The 21,952-nt window shown below is 41.4% G+C and overlaps 2 protein-coding genes across 3 annotated transcripts in view; one reads left to right on the top strand and one right to left on the bottom strand.

Moving 5' to 3' along the window:
- Positions 1 to 18,675, top strand: part of LOC133578212 (msx2-interacting protein) — a 39,082-nt gene extending 20,407 nt beyond the window's left edge. The window contains exons 3-15 of one of the 2 annotated variants that reach the window (XM_061932447.2): positions 1,074 to 1,547; positions 1,679 to 1,833; positions 3,134 to 3,334; positions 7,466 to 7,617; positions 7,696 to 7,821; positions 7,914 to 8,027; positions 8,112 to 8,225; positions 8,305 to 8,405; positions 8,530 to 15,730; positions 15,950 to 16,018; positions 16,092 to 16,286; positions 16,357 to 16,515; positions 17,900 to 18,675. In XM_061932447.2, coding sequence (XP_061788431.2) covers positions 1,074 to 1,547; positions 1,679 to 1,833; positions 3,134 to 3,334; positions 7,466 to 7,617; positions 7,696 to 7,821; positions 7,914 to 8,027; positions 8,112 to 8,225; positions 8,305 to 8,405; positions 8,530 to 15,730; positions 15,950 to 16,018; positions 16,092 to 16,286; positions 16,357 to 16,515; positions 17,900 to 18,031 — 9,193 coding nt within the window. In that variant the 3' untranslated portion in view covers positions 18,032 to 18,675. Of the gene's footprint in view, positions 1 to 1,070; positions 1,548 to 1,678; positions 1,834 to 3,133; positions 3,335 to 7,465; positions 7,618 to 7,695; positions 7,822 to 7,913; positions 8,028 to 8,111; positions 8,226 to 8,304; positions 8,406 to 8,529; positions 15,731 to 15,949; positions 16,019 to 16,091; positions 16,287 to 16,356; positions 16,516 to 17,899 lie in introns of both variants that reach the window. The other variant, XM_061932446.2, reaches the window with a different exon arrangement.
- Positions 18,676 to 18,775: 100 nt separating this feature from the next.
- Positions 18,776 to 21,952, bottom strand: part of LOC133578231 (mitochondrial carnitine/acylcarnitine carrier protein-like) — a 36,925-nt gene continuing 33,748 nt past the window's right edge. The window contains exons 11-17 of the mRNA XM_061932448.2: positions 21,677 to 21,783; positions 21,445 to 21,598; positions 21,270 to 21,371; positions 21,089 to 21,163; positions 20,958 to 21,023; positions 20,186 to 20,324; positions 18,776 to 18,922 (exon numbers count right to left, since the gene is read on the bottom strand). Of these exons, the coding sequence (XP_061788432.2) occupies positions 18,798 to 18,922; positions 20,186 to 20,324; positions 20,958 to 21,023; positions 21,089 to 21,163; positions 21,270 to 21,371; positions 21,445 to 21,598; positions 21,677 to 21,783 (768 nt within the window). The 3' untranslated portion in view covers positions 18,776 to 18,797. The remainder of the gene's footprint in view (positions 18,923 to 20,185; positions 20,325 to 20,957; positions 21,024 to 21,088; positions 21,164 to 21,269; positions 21,372 to 21,444; positions 21,599 to 21,676; positions 21,784 to 21,952) is intronic.

The raw sequence follows: 21,952 nt of genomic DNA, 5'->3' as shown, positions 1-21,952 counted from the left end.
GGTGAGCTTTGTGCAACTAATGGTACCCAGATAGTTATATTAAATGGAGCAACAAAAAAACTTTAATGCCACTTAATTTTTGAATGATTCCCAGAGATTTGTTTGCTTTTCTAATGCATTTGTTAAATTGTAAGGGATTGTATGGACATCTTGTATATTATAGATACTAAAATAATTTGATTTAAGTTTTTTTTTACATTTCATTTAAAGTAAGTTTAGTATAGACTACATTGATATCTGCATCTGATATCTGACCAAATATTTAGATTTTTTCCAAAGAAAAAATTAAGGATACTGAATAAAACAAACCTTTACACCAATCTTTCTGTTTGAAGTGTGCCATGTCACAAATGTGTCAGCCACATCCTGTTCCGTTGGAACTGACTCATAATAACATACAAATAAGAAATTATTAACTGTAATAGTTGGCAAATGCCATGTGTAGTCTAGACACTACCAGTCATGTTCTTTTTTAATTATGTAATATCATTGTCCAAAAAAAAGGGGCAGCACGGTGGAAGAGGGGTTAGTGCGTCTGCCTCACAATACGAAGGTCCTGAGTAGTCGTGAGTTCAATCCCGGCCTCGGGATCTTTCTGTGTGGAGTTTGCATGTCCTCCCCGTGACTGCGTGGGTTCCCTCTGGGTACTCCGGCTTCCTCCCACCTCCAAAGACATGCACCTGGGGATAGATTGATTGGCAACACTAAAAAATTGGCCCTAGTGTGTGAATGTGAGTGTGAATGTTGTCTGTCTATCTGTGTTGGGCCTGCGATGAGGTGGCGACTTGTCCAGGGTGTACCCCGCCTTCCGCCCGATTGTAGCTGAGATAGGCTCCAGCGCCCCCCGCGACCCCGAAGGGAATAAGCGGTAGAAAATGGATGGATGGATGGCATTGTCCAAAAAAGTATTCCCATCTAAAACAAAGGGAACTCTATTTCCTTTATGCAGATTAAAAAATAAATACATTTGCGACTCTCATTTTCACTGAAGATCGACTTTGTACAAAGCAATACTGCACATAAATCCAGCTAATGTGCAACCCCTTCTGTATCCCCTTTTCATTTCACAGTAGCTCAGAAAGCCGTGAGCGCGCATACGACCACAGCCCATTTGGACATCATGAGCGCAGTGGCACTTTCGACAGGCAACGCCACTACAACGCGGACTATTACAGGGAGCGCTCTTTGTTTACTGCTGCCGGTCCAGGGACCAGTGCCATTGCGGGAAGCTTTGAGGCGGCGGACCCCCATTTTGACTCTAGAATTCGAGACCCCTTCTCTCTCGCGAGTGCTACACGCCGAGACATCTACAGAGATGACAGAGGACGGCGTGTTGACAGGACGTACCATCATCGCCGGAGCCGATCATCCCATTCCTCTCAGTCACGACACCCTTCTCCCCAACGGTCAGCAGGACAGACTTCTAAAAATGCTCATTCCCCCAAAAGAACTCTTTTGTCCCCTGGGGGAGGCCCACGATCTCAATCCCGAAGCAGGTCGTCAAGCTCTGATTCCGTGAGCAGTGCTAGCAGTACAGGCAGCGGCAGGTGAGGCATTTTGTTTGTGCTTATATTTTGGTTTTCCTCATTACATTGCTGTCTCTGATGAGCCCATTAACACGTTTGTAAAATAGTATTTTTTTGTTTACAAATGTGTGCTCATTTACTCTTGACCACAGTGATTCCAACAGCAGTTCCAGTGATGGGTCGCGAGCACGTTCTGTTCAGTCGTCAGCTGCGCATGCACCACCTCAGTCTTCAATGGTGCTTGACTCAGATGAACCACGTAGAAGCTTCGGGATTAAAGTGCAAAATTTACCAGTGCGGTCGACAGGTAAGTCTTCATCTGAAAAATAATGTAGTTATCATACTAAGGCTGGACAATTAATCGGATTTCGATTAGGGCATCCCGCAATCATGTAAATATAATAATAGAAGAAAAAAACAATTATTGGGCCGCGCAACGTACATGCATGCAAACTCCGGAGCTTGTAGCGGTGAAACGGATGTGGAGCGAATGAGTGGGGAAAAAAAGCACGTCTACTCGAAATTTGGGATGTCACCATGGTTGCTACTTTTTATTTGACACAGCGCATCTATACCCAGTCAATAATCACTAAACTCAATAAAAGAAGTAAAGCATATGATTTCCGCATTCAGACAGTCACATAATTGGCCAATAAAACGGAATCCGCTATTGGTCATAGAATATCAGGGAAATTGACATAAATATAGTGAAATGCTGTCATTGTGAGGAGAAGAAACATTTGTTTGTGTCCGATACCACTCATTCATCCCTGACACACTCAACCGCCCCGTCCTGAACTAAATAACGTGGCACTTAAAACAGCGACTAAACTACGAAGCTAAAGCTAGCAAGAACAAACCATACACATACAACCCATCTCATCTGCATGTGTTGTTGTAAACAACGTCATTCATGGATGTAACAACAACGTAGCTTGAGAGGCGTTTTTTTTGTTTAGCGCTCAAGTTGTCTCTACTCGTCAAGTTAAGAACAACCGCAAAGCACACTTCCTCCCTTCACAATGATAGCGCGGTGCGCTACATGCGGTCTGACTGCGCTAACAAAATAAAGGTTTCGAAAAAGTACCTTACACAAGCATAATGTACTTAAAGCACTTACTGATACATTTTCAGATTTATAATGCTTTGACCTAAAATTGTTCAAATATGTATATCACCAATAAATGTTAAGGTTTTTGCATTTAATTAACACACATTTAGTATTTGAAACAAAAAGCACATTCTATGGTGATAAAACAAGCGTAAAAGGTAAAAAAAAAATGGAATTAAAAACAAAAAAACCTGGATAAACTGATTATTTTTTATATTGCTATTATTTAAATGTACTGGTATTACCGGTACTATTAGTATTTTACTTGGTGTGGTTTATTCGTTACTAATTTATATCCGCTTTTTTTAAACTATATTTGAAGTTGAGTTTTGGTGGTACAATAAATACTTGTGTTTTAAAATAATGAATAATAATGTAATTAATCGTGATTATTATTTTTGCTATAATCGTCCAGCCCTATATCTTACTGGTATGATTAGAAAGAGACTACCGTAGTTTTTGGTGTTATGAAACTAAACTGCCTCTTTCTCTTTAGACACAAGCTTAAAAGATGGACTCTTCCATGAATTTAAGAAACATGGGAAAGTGACCTCAGTCCAGATCCATGGAGCGTCAGAAGACCGCTATGGTTTAGTGTTCTTCAGACAACAAGAGGATCAAGAGAAAGCTCTTACCGTCTCTAAAGGAAAACTGTTCTTTGGCATGATGATTGAAGTCACAGCGTGGAATGGTCCTGGTAAGTGATAATTTTGGGCAAACCTTGTAGTAACTTACCGCATTGCTTCAATGCATATTATCACTCTCCAAAGACAACATGAGCAATTAACTTACTTTTCACAGTTATTACTGTTTTAATGAATATACTAGTAGTGTTTTTTTTATTACCAATAGGAATCTAAAAGGTGCAGTCTGCAGTGGGTTCCAAATAAACATTTTTAAACAAAAAATAGAACACCATAAATGGCTGGCGTATGTTACTAATAGTAGTTTAAATGGAAACTATCATGCAAAACCAACTTTTCTTATCTATTGGTACCAGTTTTTGTGTATTTGGGATCTGCATTAGTCCTGAAAATTTGAAATCACACCGTTAAGGCATCACAGAGATATTTATAAAACAATCTAACCTTCCTTCCTAACTTCTGCCAAACGACCTATTTGGAATTTGCTCATTTTGTGATGCCTGCACAGCACATCTGCGGATATCTCTATATATGGTAAAGGCTTACCCGTAAGGTAATTGTGTGAATATGCCATTTTATTTATCATTCGAGCATTTGTAGTCCAAACGACAAAGACCGAAAATGGCCTGTTATTGTCTCAACCAGCACAACTCACTACACAAATTTTCGGCCTCATCCTTTTTTTTTTCCATGTCTCACCTACACACAGAAAGCAAGATAGTTCACTTCTTTGTCAGGTTTAGCACCTGGCCACGTTTGTGCCATAGTGGGAATAAAATGAATGAAGTGAGCCCTCTTTTCATTTACTACAGTGTTTCTTAACCATTTACTACAGTGTTTCTTAACCATTGGGCCAAACAATATTTGTTCGTCAACTGTGGTACATATGGGCCAGAGCGGTACTCAGTTGTAATACACTTTTCCATCACTTATAGCAGTAATGTCATCATCCAAAAAAAATCTGGCGCTGAAGTCAAATACATTTCTCAAGCGCAAAAATTATGACTTCAATGGCGAAGCTGTATTTTCATTTGCACTTAAAAATGTTATTGACAGTTTAAAAAACGTATATTATTTATTTTATTTAGCATGTATTTTTTAGCACTGCATAATTGTATGTAAAATTATTTTTCATCAGTTTTTTATGAGTCCCTTTTTTGTAGTATATTTGATTAGTATTTACCTTTTGTAATTAGCCTGACCTAAACCTTGATAAAAATATTTGATTAACACATGATTTCATATCATTTGACAAGATTTATCCTGTTAAACTACAAGTAGGTTAGATATAATTATCAAATGTGATTAAAATCAAGAGTAAGATTACTAATTCAATGTTAATCTTTGAGTGGGCCCTATCTGTACTGGAAAAGTTGGGCCCAGAGGTCAAAAAGGTTAAGAACTCAGTGAAAACTAATTTCCCCACAGGGACCAATAAATCTAAATCTAATCTAATACATCTTTGTATGTTTGGGGCAGGTGGGGCCTCAATCATACACACATGTGGTATCAAAGTCGGCTTTGTTATTTAGTTAACTCTGTTATTTAATTTTTACCAAACAAAGAGGAACTGCACTTTTTGGGGGGACTTTTGCCTATCGTTCACAATCCTTATGAGAGACAAGAAGACACATTTTTTTTTGCATTCTAGTTTGTAATAATGGGTTTCTTCCAGGTGGCTAGCAATACAGCTAATGGGATCAATCCATTCTGCCTTGAAAACACTTTGAAAATGCATCCAAAATTCATCAACAATTCTTCATTTACCTTCCGTAACCTGTGTAATAACCAGTGTTGGGTTAGTTACTGAAAACCAGTAACTAGTTACAGTTACTAGTTACATTATTTCAAAAGTAACTCAGTTACTAACTCAGTTACTTACACCAAAAAGTAATGCGTTACTGTGAAAAGTAACTATTTAGTTACTTCTACTTTTTTTTTTTTTTAAAGCTCCCATTAATGCCCTTTTAGCCTTCATTTCAGTACTGTTATTGCACTGGAGAATAATACAACCTGTTGATCAATTAGACATGCATTTGCATCACTGAACTCAAATCAATGTGGTCTACATACAACACACAAAGACCACGATATGTTTCAAAGGGCCAATGTATTTCAGGCCAGAACAAATTGACAAAACCATTTTAAATAGCTGCAACATAACATACATAAGTAACAAACAGCATAATAACAATATGTCACAACACAGCTGTAAACCTGGCTCCACCGAGTGTGTGTGACAATCATCCATCCATCCATCCATTTTCTACCGCTTATTCCCTTTGGGGTCGCGGGGGGCGCTGGAGCCTATCTCAGCTACAATCGGGCGGAAGGCGGGGTACACCCTGGACAAGTCGCCATCTCATCACATGTGACAATCTCATCACATGTGACAATCATTGGCACTTTAAGTTGATGGGATCTTTGATCCAAGACACAACTTACATTTAACTAAAATGTTCTTTTCTTTGTGCTCGACAAAAGAAAAGTAGTGAGAATGTTAAGAAACTCGACTTCTGGCTTCGCCATGATGTCTTGTTAGTTGTTATGAGAGTAGCATATGTGTGTGTGTGTGTGTGTGTGTGTGTGTGTGTGTGTGGCCCTTTAAGATATGACAGCATGTGATGTGAGTGACGTCAGTGAGTGAGTGGGCGAGAGAGGTGAGGGGGTGACAACAGTGAGTGCGTGCAGGTGCTCTAGCTTGGTGGATGGCTGTGTGCAATACACAAATAAAGTCACAAAGTTGCAACAAACCGTCAGCCTCGTCATTCACCCTCGAGTCCGGAGCTGTAAAGACCCACTGCCGGGTAAAGTGAAAGTTGTTAGCCCCGAAGTACATAGGCCCTGGAGGAACGTATCCCCTGCGCGACCTCGACCTCTGGGGCGGCATGGCGTAGTGGGTAGAGCAACCGTGCCAGAAACCTGAGGGTTGCAGGTTCGCTCCCTGCCTCTTACCATTCAAAAATCGCTGCCGTTGTGTCCTTGGGCGGGACACTTCACCCTTTGCCCCCGGTGCCACTCACACCGGTGAATGGAATGATGAATGATAGGTGGTGGTCGGAGGGGCCGTTGGCGCAAATTGCAGCCACGCTTCCGTCAGTCTACCCCAGGGCAGCTGTGGCTATGAAAGTAGCTTACCACCACCAGGTGTGAATGAATGATGGGTTCTACATGTAAAGCGACTTTGGGTACTTAGAAAAGCGCTATATAAATCCCAGGTATTAAGAGGTCTGGGATCCCCCCCCCCTCACACAAACACACAAAGGATGCTTCTTCTTTTCCTTGTGACACAGAAGGACGACACCGCAGCGCTCCAATAAAACACACTCAGATCTTCTGTTTCTAGCCGATACTGCGTTATTTTACGTTGTTTTTTAGTAACGCATCATGTAGTAACGGTAACTGAGTTACTGAATATAAAAAATAACGCGTTAGATTACTACAAACCCCGTTTCCATATGAGTTGGGAAATTGTGTTAGATGTAAATATAAACGGAATACAATGAAAACCAGGGAACACAACAGATTGCATACATTCCACAAACAAAATTACATTTTCAAAATAAGCACCCATGTACAGTTCAGATCACATCCAAGTCGGACTCAGCAACACACACCTTCATTTATGTACGCTCAAATTAGGGAACACAACAGATTGCATATCATCTATAAACAAAATTACATTTTCAAAATAAGCCTTTGAGGACTTCCTATCTTTTTTTATGTTTTTTGGCATTAGTATCGTTTTTAACCATATAACTTTCTAAAGTTAAAAAATACTGAATAAATGTTTTAAAGAAAGTAATACTAAGTGAATATCTGTTTTTGGCCTTAAAGATAAACCTTTTACTGAGTACTATAATTAAATTGACTAAATCATGACTGTCAATGAACTCTCCTAAAATAACAGAAACCACATCAAGCTTCATAAACAAACCAATCTTTAAACAAATGTTTTCAACTTCCACCCAAAAGGAAGACACAATATGACAATACCAAAACAAATGCATTTTTAATATGAATTATTAATACTGCCTATTTGATATACAATGGTTTTAAAAACTCTAAATGTAAAAGTAGTTAAAAAGTTCTCATAAGTCTGCAATAAGATTCATTTTCTGTGCTGATAGTGAAGAATACAAGCTTGAGATTTTCTTGCTTACTAACTATGATTCTGCTTTTAGAAACGGAGAGTGAAAACGAGTTCAGGCCCTTGGATGGCAGAATAGATGAATTCCACCCAAAAGCCACTAGAACGTTGTTTATAGGCAACCTCGAGAAGACGACCAGTTATCAGCAGCTTCTTGACATCTTTCAGCGCTTCGGCGAAATTGTGGTGAGAATATCTGACTGAGCATTTATTCACTTTTAAATTTGTGTCTGGTGTGTGAATGTTTTCTCTATTCTGATAAAGGACATTGACATCAAAAAAGTAAATGGAGTTCCACAGTATGCCTTTGTGCAGTATTCTGATATTGCCAGTGTGTGCAAGGCCATTAAGAAGATGGACGGCGAGTATCTTGGCAGTAATAGACTAAAGGTAATGCGTAGCAACAAAGTAGTTATATAGTTTGTGTTTTTTAGTTAAATGCCTTCTTCTCTTAGTAATTTCCAATCTTATTTTCTTCAAAGCTTGGTTTCGGGAAAAGTATGCCCACAACTTGCGTTTGGCTTGATGGATTGGCAGCCAATATAACAGAACAATACCTTACGCGCCATTTCTGTCGCTATGGGCATGTTGTTAAAGTAAGCCATTACTAAATTGTTTTATCCGGTAAAATGTTGTTCTTAACAAATGAGCTGAAGCTGTTATGATTATTTTTGTTGTAGGTTTTATTCGACCGAATGAAAGGGATGGCCCTCATTTTTTACAACAATACCGATTTTGCTCAGACAGCTGTGAGAGAAACCAAAGGCTGGAAGATAGGAGGCAGTAAAATTAAGGTGATTTTTTTTTTTTTGGACTTGACAAATAACAATGTTTATGTAAAATACATAACCTGCTTTTGTTTTTTTTTAATAGGTGGACTTTGCAAGTCAAGAGAGTCAGGTGGCATTTTACAGATCTATGCAGGCATCTGGTCAAGACATCAGAGACTTTTATGAAATTCCCCCTGAACGACGGTAAATTTCCAACATTTTTCAAACTTTAATAAGTTAAACTAAGATTGTCTCCTTTTATTGGCTTCAAAAGTACTTTGTTAAGGGTGTGAACTACTTTTCTTTTTATTCCATATCCATGCAACAGGGAGGATCGAAGGCCCCCGTATCATGAATTTACAGCAGAGAGGGCTTATTTTGAAAATTTACGCACACCAGCCCTATATACAGACGATGCCCGAAGAGAGTATGCTGCCCGCAGTAGGGAACGTTTCCCTGAATTGGACCATTTTCAGGGGGATCATTTTGACCCACGTTACCATGAAGACCCACGGGATTACAGGGACTACAGAGATCCTTTTGAGCAAGACATTCGAAAATATACATATATTCAAAGAGAGCGAGAACGTTTTGAAGCTGACCGTAACAGATGGAGCCCCTCTCATCCACGGCGGCCTATTACTCCTGCAGTATCCCCATCACCGTCGTCTGAACGTGCTCCCAGAGAATCAGAGCGAAGGGTTTATAGCCAGTCATCTGAGAGAAGTGGTAGTGTAAGCTCACTCTCACCACCACACTTTGAAAAGTCTGAAAAGACTAACTTGCTAGAACATCCCTCAAAGAGTGACAAGGGTGAAAAGATTAGTCAACTTGAAAGAGCAGTGGGCACAGAGAAAACCAAACGGACAAAACGAAAAGAGAAAGGTGAGAAAGACAAAGCCGAAAAGGTCAAATCAAGGAAAGCAAAGGGGCAATCTCCATCAAATCCATTACCAGAAACAGAGCTTGGTCCCGCCCTAGGCGAAGGCACTGGAAGAGGAAAGGGATCTGAACCGGATTCCCACGAGCGGCAGAAATATAAGGGAGATAATGACTCTCAGTTTTCAACTGCTCATCATGACTCAATAAAAACTGAAAGATCTGAAACAGCCAAAGTTGATAATCTTGATATAGATGGAAAAAGTCGACTAAAGAAACATATCAAGTCGGAGCCTGGAAATGACGGGAAAGAGCCAGTGGATTCAGATCGCCTAGCTGCAAGAAAAAGGCGCTTCGCTGATTCAAGTGGAAGGGCTATTCATCAAAAGCGAATTAAACTTGAAGAGGAGGAATGTATTCAATCCCAAGACCTTAGTGCTGTTGCAGCATATGATAAAGAAATAGACTCTGATAAACCTAAAGACGCCCAACACAGAGATTCAAGATTCAAAATGGATAAAAGTGGAACTCCGCAAGATGTTCAAGAGGACATTAGAGGACCCAGAGAGAAATCAGAGGGATTGTTGGACCCTTTAGTGCTAAAGCGGTTTCCAGGTCCCACTTCATCCCGAAGGATTTCCCATGACGGAAATGCAGACCAAGGTGCTACGAGAGAACGCGAACACAGTGCAGTTTTCAAATTCAGTAGCCAGGCTGCTGAAACCACTAAAAGTGCTAAAATTAAAGAAGAGCCTGTTGATATTGATCTGTCACAGAGTTACCGCAAACAAATGGAGCAAAATAGACGGTTGCACCAGCAGCAGCATCGAGACTCTGACAAACCAGGTAAACCTGACAAACCAGGCAGTCCACAAGAAATTGAAAGTGAGGATTTGGAACACCGTAGTCTTGTACATGAAGTTGGCAAACCACCTGAGGATGTCACAGATAACTTTCCATCGCATAAACTTAAGAAACTAGACCCATTTGAAACAGATTCAGGAATTAAGAGAGAGCGTGTTTATAGGAGCTTTAGACAAAAAAGTGAAGATCCGGAATGGAACAACATTTCCTCTCCAGTACACCAGTTATCTCACCACACAGAGGCTGGATTTGGTCATTCTCAGAAAGATCCAGCCAGAAATGAAAAACATAATCCAGAGTTGGACTTGCTTATCAAAAGGACACAAAGTACTCACACAGACAAATCCAACACTAATTTACTTTGTACAGAAGAGGAGCAACAAAAGCGATGGGACAACAGAGTGAAGCAAGATTTTCTACCTGACCTAAACTTCTCAAGAAGTCTAAATAAAAACGTCCACAATCGCAAACGTTTGGAGTACGGCCTTTGGCACGATATAGAGCCAGGAGAGGTAAGATCAGACTCTGAAGAGGATCGAGAAGCCAAACCCCGTTCTCCCGTGGCATCAACATCAAATTCTTTAACAGAGAGGCCAAGGGGTGAGAGATTTTCAGACCCAAAAACGGCACATCTGGAAAGAAATAAATTTTACTCCTTTGCGCTTGACCATACTATCACACCTGATACTAAGGCTCTGCTTGAACGGGCAAAATCCCTTTCATCTTCCAGAGAAGATAACTGGTCTTTCTTAGATTATGACTCTGACTTTGCAAGTTTTCGCAACCGGAAAGATACTGAGAAGATAGAATCAACACCACGCCCGACACCATCCTGGTACATGAAAAAGAAAAAGATCCGTAGTGGGTCTGAGGACAAACTTGATGATAGAAAAGAAGAGCCAAAACCAGAAGAACAAGAACGAAGAGAGCTATTTGCGTCCCGCTTTTTTCACAGCCCGGTTTTTGAGTTGGACTCTAGACGTCTTCAGCATCTGGAACGAAAATACGAAGAATCTGAGCCTGTTCAAAACCAACACAATAGCCAACAAGCAACTGTAGGTGGTGAAATTGACTCTGGTCCTGTGGTTCTTTTCCAAAGTCGGTTTTTGGAACTCATGAGACTACAACAGCAAAAACATAAAACACAGGTGACAAACAAACAAACAAAAGAAAATTTTCCAGCAATTGAAATTAAATTTGAAAAAGCACCTCCTAAAGAGCCACAAGCATTGCAATCACCTGAAGCAAAAGAATCTATCATAGAACCAGAAATTAAGCCCATTAGTCCAGCCGAAGACGTAGTAACAGAAGTAACATCCCCCATCTCCCAGGCTGTGTTAAATTACTTTCCTCCTACAGAACAGACAAGTCAGTTACCCACTGAGCTACTTCCCATTCAACATTATATTAAACAGGAAAAAGAAATCAAACTTGAACCTGTGCATTATCCACCAAAAGAGACCCCTCATTTAGAAGCATCACCTGTTATCCCTCATTTGGAAGAGCCACCTGTCAAACAAGAATCCAGTCATTTAAAGGATAGCTGTGAACTTTCTCCATCTGAAATTAAACTGGAGTACATCAACCCTGAAGCTAAAGGAAATAGCAATGCTCATGAGGTTGTCAGTAGTTCCGAACCAGAGCTTAAACCTGAAGCAATAAAGCCAGAAGTGCCTGAAGCCACAACCTCAACACTACCCAGTCAAGAAGTAGACTTGGATTCTGTCAACAAAGAGATATATTATACCGTTTCAGAGCCTGAGGAAGAAAAAACGCTTCCTGTTTGTAAAACACCTGCTGATGAGGCAAACAGTGAGTCAGATCCATCTGCGCACAAAGAGTATAAAACAAAAGAAATTAAAAATAAAAAGTGCAAACAATCTACGTCTGAAGTAACTTCAGCTGTTGTGGTGTGTGCATCTGCTCCTGAAAAACAAGCAACACGTAAGAGTGAGCGCATTGATAAAGAAAAGCTGAAACGTGGATCCTCGCCAAGAGCGGAATCTAAGTCTACAAGCAAATCTCCTGTACATGCATCAGATGCCGATGTCTCAGAGCAAAGCATATCATCAGGCAGGGCAAGACGTCAGAATGTGGTATCTAAGTACGCAACCCAAGTTGAAGAAGAAGTACCGTGTCGCTCTGTAAAAGATATCCAAGAGTCTCTACGCTCTGCAAGGAAACGTGTCACAGACAAAGAGCAAACACAGCAACAGAATATTGAACAAGACTCTCCTGCTCCAGCTCCTGCAGCTAAACGGGGCCGACCTCCCAAGAATCGAAAGCAGGGTGAAGATTTGTCAAAAGTCAAAACAGAAAAATTAAAAATAGAAACCAAAGACATAGAATTAAATGAATCTGAGAGTTGTGAGAAGATATCTAAAATATTCAAGGGAAAATCATCCCCCAGTGCCACAAAAGGTCCATCAAGTCAGCTGTCTACTGCGCAAGTATGTTCAACAAAGAAAGGGGAAAAATCAACGTTGACCGAGGGCATTGATCAGGAAACGGATAGCACAGAATATCATACTTTGGCTTTGCTAGACTCAGGTACATTGAAAGGAGAGCCATCTCTTAAAGTTGATCAAAGGAAAGAGGAGAAAGACAAACATATTAAAGAAGCGGTAAAAGACAAAGAAATGAATGAAAACCTATGTGAAGGTAAATCAAATGGAAAAGAGGAAGATTCCCCTGTGTTTGAAGAAAAGAACACCTCAGAAAAAGATAAGATTGGTAAAGGGAAAGGGAGGTTACCCAGGACTCCCAAGTCTCCTGTTCTGAAAAACCTTAAAATAAGGCTAAATGTCAAAGAGGTGAAAGATCATGTTTCAAAGTGCACCAGCAGAGGAGGGAACAATGATGAAAATGACAATTCTTTGGAAAAAAAGGAACAGCTAGTAACATCAAACAGTTTGATTTCACAAGAAATGGAGTTGGAGCAGGCGGTGGAGAACATTGCCAAGCTCACAGATCCAGCTTTTCCAACAGAACCTCCAACGCCAACTGGCCCACTCACAGATTTAAAAGGTTTCTCAGAGGAAGAAAAACCTAATTCGGCCAGTGAGACAGAACTCATTGCTGCTATTGACTCCATCGCTGATATTGACTCAATCACTCCCGAGGATGCAGCTGTCACCTTATCCCAAGCAACACCTATAGGTGTTGCTGTAGGTTCAGAACCAGAGATACAAGACTCTGTACAGCCAGCCAAGAAAGAAGAACCTGAAGTTAATACTGTTACCATCCAGGAGAAGCCTCTCTTACACGCCACACCTAAAAAGGGCAACAAAGGAAGACCGAAAACACCCAAACGTTCTAAAGGCCAAAAGCAAGTGCGGAAAGATTCCAAAGAAATTCCTCCAATATGTGAAGAGATGCCAACTGTTACAGCTCAAAGTATGTCTGTTGTAAAAATTGTCCCTGAGGTTATTCCATCATCATCAGCTGCTGCTGTTATTACCACCACTACATGGAAGCCTGAACAAGACCTTATAGATTTCAAGTCAGCTGATGCCAAAATTGAGTCCAAATCATCAACTGAAGAGAAAGTTCAACATCTCAAATCTATTCACCCCCAGTCTGAGAGTTCAGCATGTGCAAAGCCTAAACAGATGCCACCCGACTGCCAAGCCCCCACTCAGTCACCATTAGCAAACAGACCAAATATAAGACCCATTCAAAACAGTAAACCACCTGTTTCCCCACCAGATTGGTTCCACCAATCTAAAGATGCGGGGGTTCTCCCTTCACCAGTTTTGCCTTCAGCACCCAAAGAACATCAACCTTCAACTGACTCTGAAAACATAGATATCGATCGTGGCACAAGTGATCTAAGGCAAATCCTTTTGAAACATAAAAATATTCCTCTGCCAGGAAGTAGCCTTCTCACAAATCTGCCCATGGTTCAAGATCAAAACCTTTCTGAACGTACTGTTCCTGTAGCAGTAGTGCATATTAAGTCACCCTTACCCGATGAAAGAATGTCCCAGTCTGTTCGACCACCGGCTTTACTGCCATCCCCTGAGGCCAAGTCTGTGATCTCAGTCATTGCTTCCACTGCAACCTCTGTCATTAGTCGTGTATGCAACACTCCTGATCATGAAGACAAAGTGAATCTCAACATTGTGAATCAAGGTGCAGACATCGGTCTATCCAAACCCAATTATAGGACTGGCAAAGATGATATTGGTTCATACCATGGGCCTATTATTAGTGATGAAGGGGGAAGTACAACACGCTTTATTGAGAGCACCACTCATGGTACAGGATCTTGCCCAGGGCTTCGGGTAAATACGTCTGAAGGAGTAGTGGTACTGACCCACTCAGGACAAAAAACTGAGGGACCGCAACGAATAAGTGCCAAAATAAGTCAGATTCCACAAGCAACACCAGGTGACATGGAATCTCAGCAGCTGGTGTCTATGCCGCAAATTAAACAGGACATGTATGGTCATGCTCAGTCGGGGCTTCAGAAGTCGTCAATGCAGACGGATCACGGGCATCCTGGTAAACCTCTTAAACAAGAGGGCACTAGTTTGGACAAAATGGAATCTACCTATCACTCTGGACCTCAGGGAGTAGTGAAGCGTCTTACACAGGGGGTGGGTAATCAAGTCATCAGCCCAATGTACCATCAAGAGTACTTGTCTACAAAACATCAGAAGAAAATGGACTGTGGAGAGCCACACAGTACAGACAGCTCGAAGGCACCATGGACCTCTGCCATAAGTCCAGCAATAAGCCCCCATTTACCCTCTCCTCCTGGAAACCATGTAGGCTTTGTTACCACTGCTGGTGACAGACCTTCGCATCTTAGTGGGATTAAACAGGAACCACGGTCCCCGCGCAAGTCAGGTCATCCACACTCTCCATTTACCAAGGTGTCCTCACCTATTGGCTCGTCATCGCCTAAGGGCATTTCAGTAATGTTACCCACTGGCCATCCCGCCATGCAACAGTTTATCACGGGTGTGCACCATTCAGAGCAATCTGTCATCATGCCACCTCACAGTGTGCCTGGAGGCTTAGGCCGTATGTCTCCTCACCGTGCTACACAGTCCATACCAGTGGGACATCTTGTCCAGGGAGATGTAAGAGTCAATACTCCGCCACTCTCTGTGGTGAGCTATGGGATGCATAGTGATTCTCTCGCATCTCCCTGGTCGGGTTCCATGCAGCAACGCCCACCATCACCCCAAACTGTTGGCAGAGAGAAGGTCCTCAAGGTGAACCCGGGTTCTTTGAGGCCTCACGATGTAGATCAGGAAGAATCAAGACGCTTCCATCAGCAGGGACGACAAGCTGCCACACAGTTAAAACCAGAGACCATGCAGTCAGATGCTCGAGGAGGTTTTCGGAGCAATGTGTCAATGGAAGCATATATAGCACAGAGGGAGATGTGCGTACTCTTGCACCAACAAGGGTCCACAGACCCTCATTCAGCACACCTTCAGGAGACTCATCCCCCCACCTCTGCGCCTTCCAGCTTGCCCATGTCTTTGTCTCCAAGGCCACATGTCTTACCCAAAGTTGTGTCTGAGAAGGATCTAGCAAAGCCATTGGAGGCAAAAAGGCCCCACTCCCCTCTTTCTAAAGATGGATTAATGACCATCCGGCACCCTGGACCTGCAATGGCATCTCCTCAGAGAGCTCCTCTCATGCCACCAGGACCAAGTGGCACCTTCCCAGATTATTCTGGGATGTACTCAAGAAGCATCCATTCTCAGTTGCCAGAAACAACGCATGTCGGTCATGGTCAACCCCCGCTGAATGTCACTCCAACCATGGTGAGTTTGCTGCTGTTTCACTTTTGTTGCTTCCAAATAGTGGTGGAACTAGTTAAAAAAAACATTTTTGTATATTTCTGTATCCTTAACATGTTTCCTTCAATTTTATTTGTAAGATGAGAGTTTACTAATTTTATGGGCTGGTGTTCTAGAACTGTTGTTGCTAATGTTAGCTCTGTGCTCTTGTGAATTAACGTGTGGCTTCCCACGCATCCTCAGGGTGCTGAACTCCAGGCCAAACCAGACGGCAAGATTGCACAGCCTGTCAACATGGTGCAGTTGCTCACGGTAAGACATGACAAAATGTCTTTGAACAAGTGGTGGTATTACTCATTTCACAAACGCATGCTTGTCCTTGCAGAAATACCCCATTGTGTGGCAAGGTCTGCTCGCACTGAAAAATGACACCGCAGCAGTCCAGTTGCACTTTGTGTGTGGCAACAAATCCTTGGCTCATCGGTCACTGCCTCACCAGGAAGGCGGCGGCTTGCTCAGAATAGTCCAAAGAATGAGGCTGGAGGCTTCTCAACTGGAGAGTGTTGCCAGAAGAATGACGGTATGTATGTGTGGCACACCTGACTCTGCTGTTCTCTTGTCTCATTCTTCCAATGGCTTTGTCGCTACAGGGGGAGTGTGACTTTTGCCTTCTGCTCGCACTGCCTTGTGGGCGGGATCAAGAGGATGTTCTGAGCCAGACTCAAGCTCTTAAGTCCGCCTTCATCAACTACCTGCAGGCAAAGTTGGCTGCTGGTATTATTAATGTCCCCAATCCAGGTTCCAATCAGGTGAAGCCCCTTTTGATTTATTGCCCTGAATGCTCCATTATGTTAGCTGCAGACTCTTCTGTAGTCACCAGGTGTGTGTCATCCACAAAGTTAAATAACTACTAGTCAGGTCAAAAAACATTTGTATTGATAGCAGTGGCTGTAAGCAACCTCTGGATATTTTTCTTTTATTAGCGCCACAAAATGATGGTAGCTGTATTTGAAGTTTCATGAGTGGTCCAGCATCCATTGGAATGTTGCTACTGTCTTACCCTTGTGATGTTGACACTCCACTCATCACAGATATTGTTTGCACCTTACCGCTGTTACGTCATGGCTTCTGTTGTTTCTTTATTGTGCAATGTTTAAACACTGGTAACTTTTTTCTTTTGTTCAGTAATTCATTACAAACGGTCTGATGAAGGAAACTAAATGTGTTCACACAAACACATTTTATAGAGAATACAAGTTTTCATGCAGAAAACATTTAAATGGTTAAATGGATAAAAACATTTGACCTTTTATGGAGAGCCACACATACGTCACCGTCATAATTTACTTGTAGTCGTTTCTTCAATTCAAATGTTTCTCACCTTCTTTATCAAAGTGTTGGAAATTGCAATTTGCAGTTGTACTAAAAAGTACACAGATTGAGTCACCAAAGTGTGGTAATCTTTGTTTGGACACTTAAATCTGTGGAATGGACTAGTTTGTTACGCACAATGTTTGATAACTAATACAGCGTAGGAGAATCGGGCCGAAATTTTGGTCGAAGAACAAATCACACAAAACTAGAAAAACACTCGGAGAGCGCAGACGTCAGCCAGACTTTTTCTCACTATTCTAAAGAACGCCCCCAACCCCAAAAAAAAATCCTGACTTCAGATGGTGATCACCCCCAAATTCAACCACTTATTCTATACCATTTCCTTAAAGTTTCATCAAAATCTTTGTTTCTTTGTTGGGTTCATTCTTTTAATCAGGTTTAGCAGCTAGGCATATTTGTTCTATAGCAGAATTAAATAGAGTGAACCCTCTCGTCAGTTATCCACTTTCTTTGTCTCTGTGTGTGTGGCGGGTCGCTGTCATTTTAATTAAACCATACAACTGAAAGTCTTTACACACACAATAGTTCAGACTTGTAACATATAAATGATCTGGATCGCACCCAAGATTTCTGACATTTCCTGAATGTTTCATCAAAATTTGTCTGAAACTGTTTGGTTTTTTTTACACCTAATTAAAAGTATTTGTCCAATCCCATCCACTTTGCAGTTTATATAGATAAATGTTTATTCCTAGTAAAAATATACTGTTAGCTCTGTTTATTGTGTTGCAATATCAATATTTGTGCATAATGTATAAGGTGTTTATATCTACTGACTGATTTATTTTGGTTTCCTAGCCGGCGTACGTGCTCCAGATCTTCCCCCCGTGTGAATTTTCCGAGAGCCACTTATCTCAGCTGGCCCCCGACCTTCTCAACAGGATCTCCAGTATTTCTCCTCACCTCATGATCGTCATCACGTCTGTGTAAACCACTGCCAGGGGACACACCTTCTCACACCAGCCTCAGGAAACCAGAGGAATATCACTTTTTCTTCTTCTTTGCCTCCCTTTTGTCACTCCTGTCTGGTGTTTTGGTCCTTTCTCTAAAGAACTCTGGGATGGACCACACCAGAATCTTTTTTCTTTTTTTTTTACCATTCCTGCTGTATTTCTATTTATTGGAAGAAAAGGACATCAGGCTTGCTGATAAACAAGTCTGAGTGACTGACTGAATGGTCTTACTGATTGTTTTCACAAGAGGATGGTAGGAAGAAGACCATTTTAAAATGTAAATAAACCAGAGACCCTGCAGAGGACCACACCTTTTTAATTCCACCAGTTTAGTTCATCCCCTCACATCTGGAACTCACTCAGTCATCCATCATGCTTCACTTTGCTTTGGAACACAGGACTTTGTAAATATTTTAAATAGTGACACTCACCAGAGACTTGAGCTCTGAGATTCTGCCAGAACAAAGTGTGGAAACAGACAGCTGTTCTTCAGTTTTTTTTGTTTTGTTTCTGGGTGTAAATACTTGTAACACAAGAAGGTTAGCAAACCCCTCTGGGGAGTCTGCTGATGGCACTTCATATTTTGTAACTCAAATTAAAAAAAATCTCCAGCAAACTTGACATATTTAGCTAGAATGCTTTTAATACTGGATGTGGCACAGAAGTCTAAATCTTCCATTGTATATATATATATATATATATATCTAAACTACAAAGCTAGTATTTTACATGTAGTAGTTGTGCTAGTGTTTCAAATCCACACTGGAACCAAACAACGCCACAAGCTGCTCTTCGTACTGAGAGATGTTCCTCTTCAAGATCTCCTTGCACGGACCCAACAGACGCTCGAAAGCCTGGATGTCGATCACTGCAACACAACGATGATGTCATCATTGGCATGATGCTTCCCCAGTCACACAAAAAGGATCTTTGACTAGTGCTTTTGCAGTAGCTCCTTTAAAATAGCAAAGTCCTTTTGTGACTAGCAATTTTGCAGTATATCCTGAAAAAACAGCAGTCTTGTCATATAGAAGATCTTTGCCTAGAATTTATGCAGTCACTCAACAAAAAGTGCTTTTTACAAAAAAGGAACTTTGACTTAACAATTTTGCATGGTGTCCGCATAAAAAAAAAAACTGAACAGAAGATATTTGCTGTTTTTAAACTACTGAACAATCGCTAGTCACAGTCCTGGTATATATTTGCAGAAGACTCACATTTTTTGCAGTTGCGTTAAAATGAGCAGATCGCACTTGTCATATAGAAGATCTTAAACTAGTGTTTTTGCAGTAGCTCCGTTAAAACAGAGCATTCCTGTCTAGCAGAGGATCTTTGACTAGTGCTTTTGCAATAGCTCCTGAAATATAGTAAAATTATTATTTGACCAGCAATTTTGCATGATGTTCTTAAGAAACAGAGCACTCTGGTCATATTGAACATCAGATCACTCCATTCAAGTACAGAATCTTTGACTTGTGTTTTTGGAGCAGCTTCTTAAAAACAGCAGATCACACCTGTCTAGGAGAGGATATTTGACTAGCTCATTAAAAAGTGCTTCTTACATCAGAGGATATTTGACTAACAAATTTGCCTTAAGTCCTTAAAAAGCAGCACTACTGTCATATAAAAATCATGAGTGAAACAAATGCTAGTCAGAGAGCTCCCAGTATATAAAAGCTCTTTAAAATGAGCAGAGCACCCAGTTTAAAAAAACACCAGGACACTCATGTCACATAGAGGATCTTTGACTAATAATTTTGCAACAGGCCAAAGTCCTTAAAAACAGAATGCTCCTGTTGCACGTATGATCTTTGACTTGTGTCGTCACACTGCTTCCGTCTTATGTTAGAATTGTAGTTAACTGTACTGCGATGAGGTGGCGACTTGTCCAGGGTGTACCCCGCCTTCCGCCCGATTGTAGCTGAGATAGGCTCCAGCGCCCCCCGCGACCCCAAAGGGAATAAGCGGTAGAAAATGGATGGATGGATGGATGTACTGGCACCATGTTGGAAATAATATTTAATGGTTTAAAAATGGTGACAGTTTGACACTGGAACAGATCAATTCCCTTTACGTTACTTCCTACGGTAACCTTGGTTTGTAGCTGTGTTAAAAAGTTCTTTTTAATTACCCAAACATTTGGTGTGTCCAACAGCATAGACAGAAGCTGCACGAGGTTTGTTGGTCACCAGAGCCAGCTCTCCAAAATATTGTCCTTGAGAGCAATGAGCCACCTCCACCTCCGCTTGGTCCTGCTGGCCCGCGTTCGTCTGTTATAAAACACACACAATGTTGTATGTGTTACCTTCTTGAGGCCTCCGAAAAATGCGCCCCTCTTTAGATATATAAAGATTTGTATTTACAACATTAATAATATATACATACTATGCAAATATAAAAAAAATGGAAGCTGTTAATTATTTTTTTGATTTTTTTCTTTGTAATTGGATTTTAATCTTCATTATTTAGTTCAAGTTATTACAGTATGTCTCAATATACTTTTTTTTTTTTTTTTTTTCATTTTATTTTGGCCAAAGGGGGCGCGTTTCAATTTCTTACACACACTTGTCATTTCATATGTTGACCAGAGGGGGAGCACTTCAAATTTTTACACACACTTGTTATTTCATATGTTGACCAGAGGGGGAGCACTTTTAAAAGCGACACACAGTCAATGTGAAAAATCCCTCCTTTTTGGGACCACCCTCATTTTGATAGATTTCACCACCAGGTGTGCAAATGAGACATTCTCTATTAGATGCAATGCTTTTCTGTATTGGGACCATGATGTCAGTCCTAATTTGTTCTCATATGGAAGGTACTTTTCCTTGTTGATGTCTCAAGAAGGGTAGAAATACAAGAAAACACACACAAGCAGCTGAAAATCGTCAACATAAACTTACTTTGCTTTTGATCATGATCCTAACTTGTCCCGTCTCCACGATATAGAAACAGTCCGCCATGTCTCCCTGCGAATGCCACAAAGACGTCACATGACCACACGGCGTCCATTCCGAGCTGACAGAAGTGTTACCTGCGCGATGATGCGCTCGCCATCTTTGAAGCTCCGTGCTCCCAACACGTCCACGATCTTCATTCTCTCCGAGAGCTGCGGGAAAAACACCAAAAGCTATTTCCCGCAAGAGACACGGTTTGACCCTGGAACAGATTATTTGCCTTCCCATTCAGTTCTAGGGGAGGAATAGTGTTCAAACCTCCAAAGACTTGAGCAGAGGAACACATTCCACGAAGGCCTCGTACGTCCTCCTCTTCTTGGCGTTGTTCTTCACCATCAGCCGGTGGAAGGTGGCTCTGTCCTGGAAGAGCACACGGGAAGTCGTTTACATCTCCTGCAGGGGCGCCTGTGCACACGTGCAGGTCATCACCCACCAGACCCCACAGGGCACCCGCCTGCGTGGCCACGATGGTGGCGGCTCGCGGCGTGTTGTACATGAGTGCCAGCTCTCCAAAACTGCCCTTGTTGTCGTACTTTCCCACACGCACGCTCACGCCCTCCTTCTCCACCAATATGTCATACTCACCTCTGCACAACATGCACACGAACAGCCTTTGAGTCTGTTTTTCTTTTGTGGAAAGTTATGAAATACAAAAAAAGACTCACTTCTCGATGACGTAGAAATTGTCTCCGTCGTCTCCTTGGTCGATGATGTGGTCCTGAGCTTTGACCTGCACCTCAAACATGGCATCCAAAACCTCAAAGAACTGCTCCTGTCACAGGACAAAACATTAGGTACACCCACAGAATACAAACACTTCCAAAAGGTGTGCGAATATTAGTATGTTCACGCAATAACAACACAACATTTTACAATCATGCTTAGATTGTCAAAGATAATGAGTGATATTCTTTCTCCGTGAATAAATGTTTCTGGTATTC

Source organism: Nerophis lumbriciformis, linkage group LG38 (assembly GCF_033978685.3).
Source record: "Nerophis lumbriciformis linkage group LG38, RoL_Nlum_v2.1, whole genome shotgun sequence".
NCBI classification, from domain to species: domain Eukaryota; kingdom Metazoa; phylum Chordata; class Actinopteri; order Syngnathiformes; family Syngnathidae; genus Nerophis; species Nerophis lumbriciformis.
The sequence above is the reverse complement of the archived record's forward strand: the minus strand, read 5'-3'. Positions and strand labels throughout refer to the sequence as shown.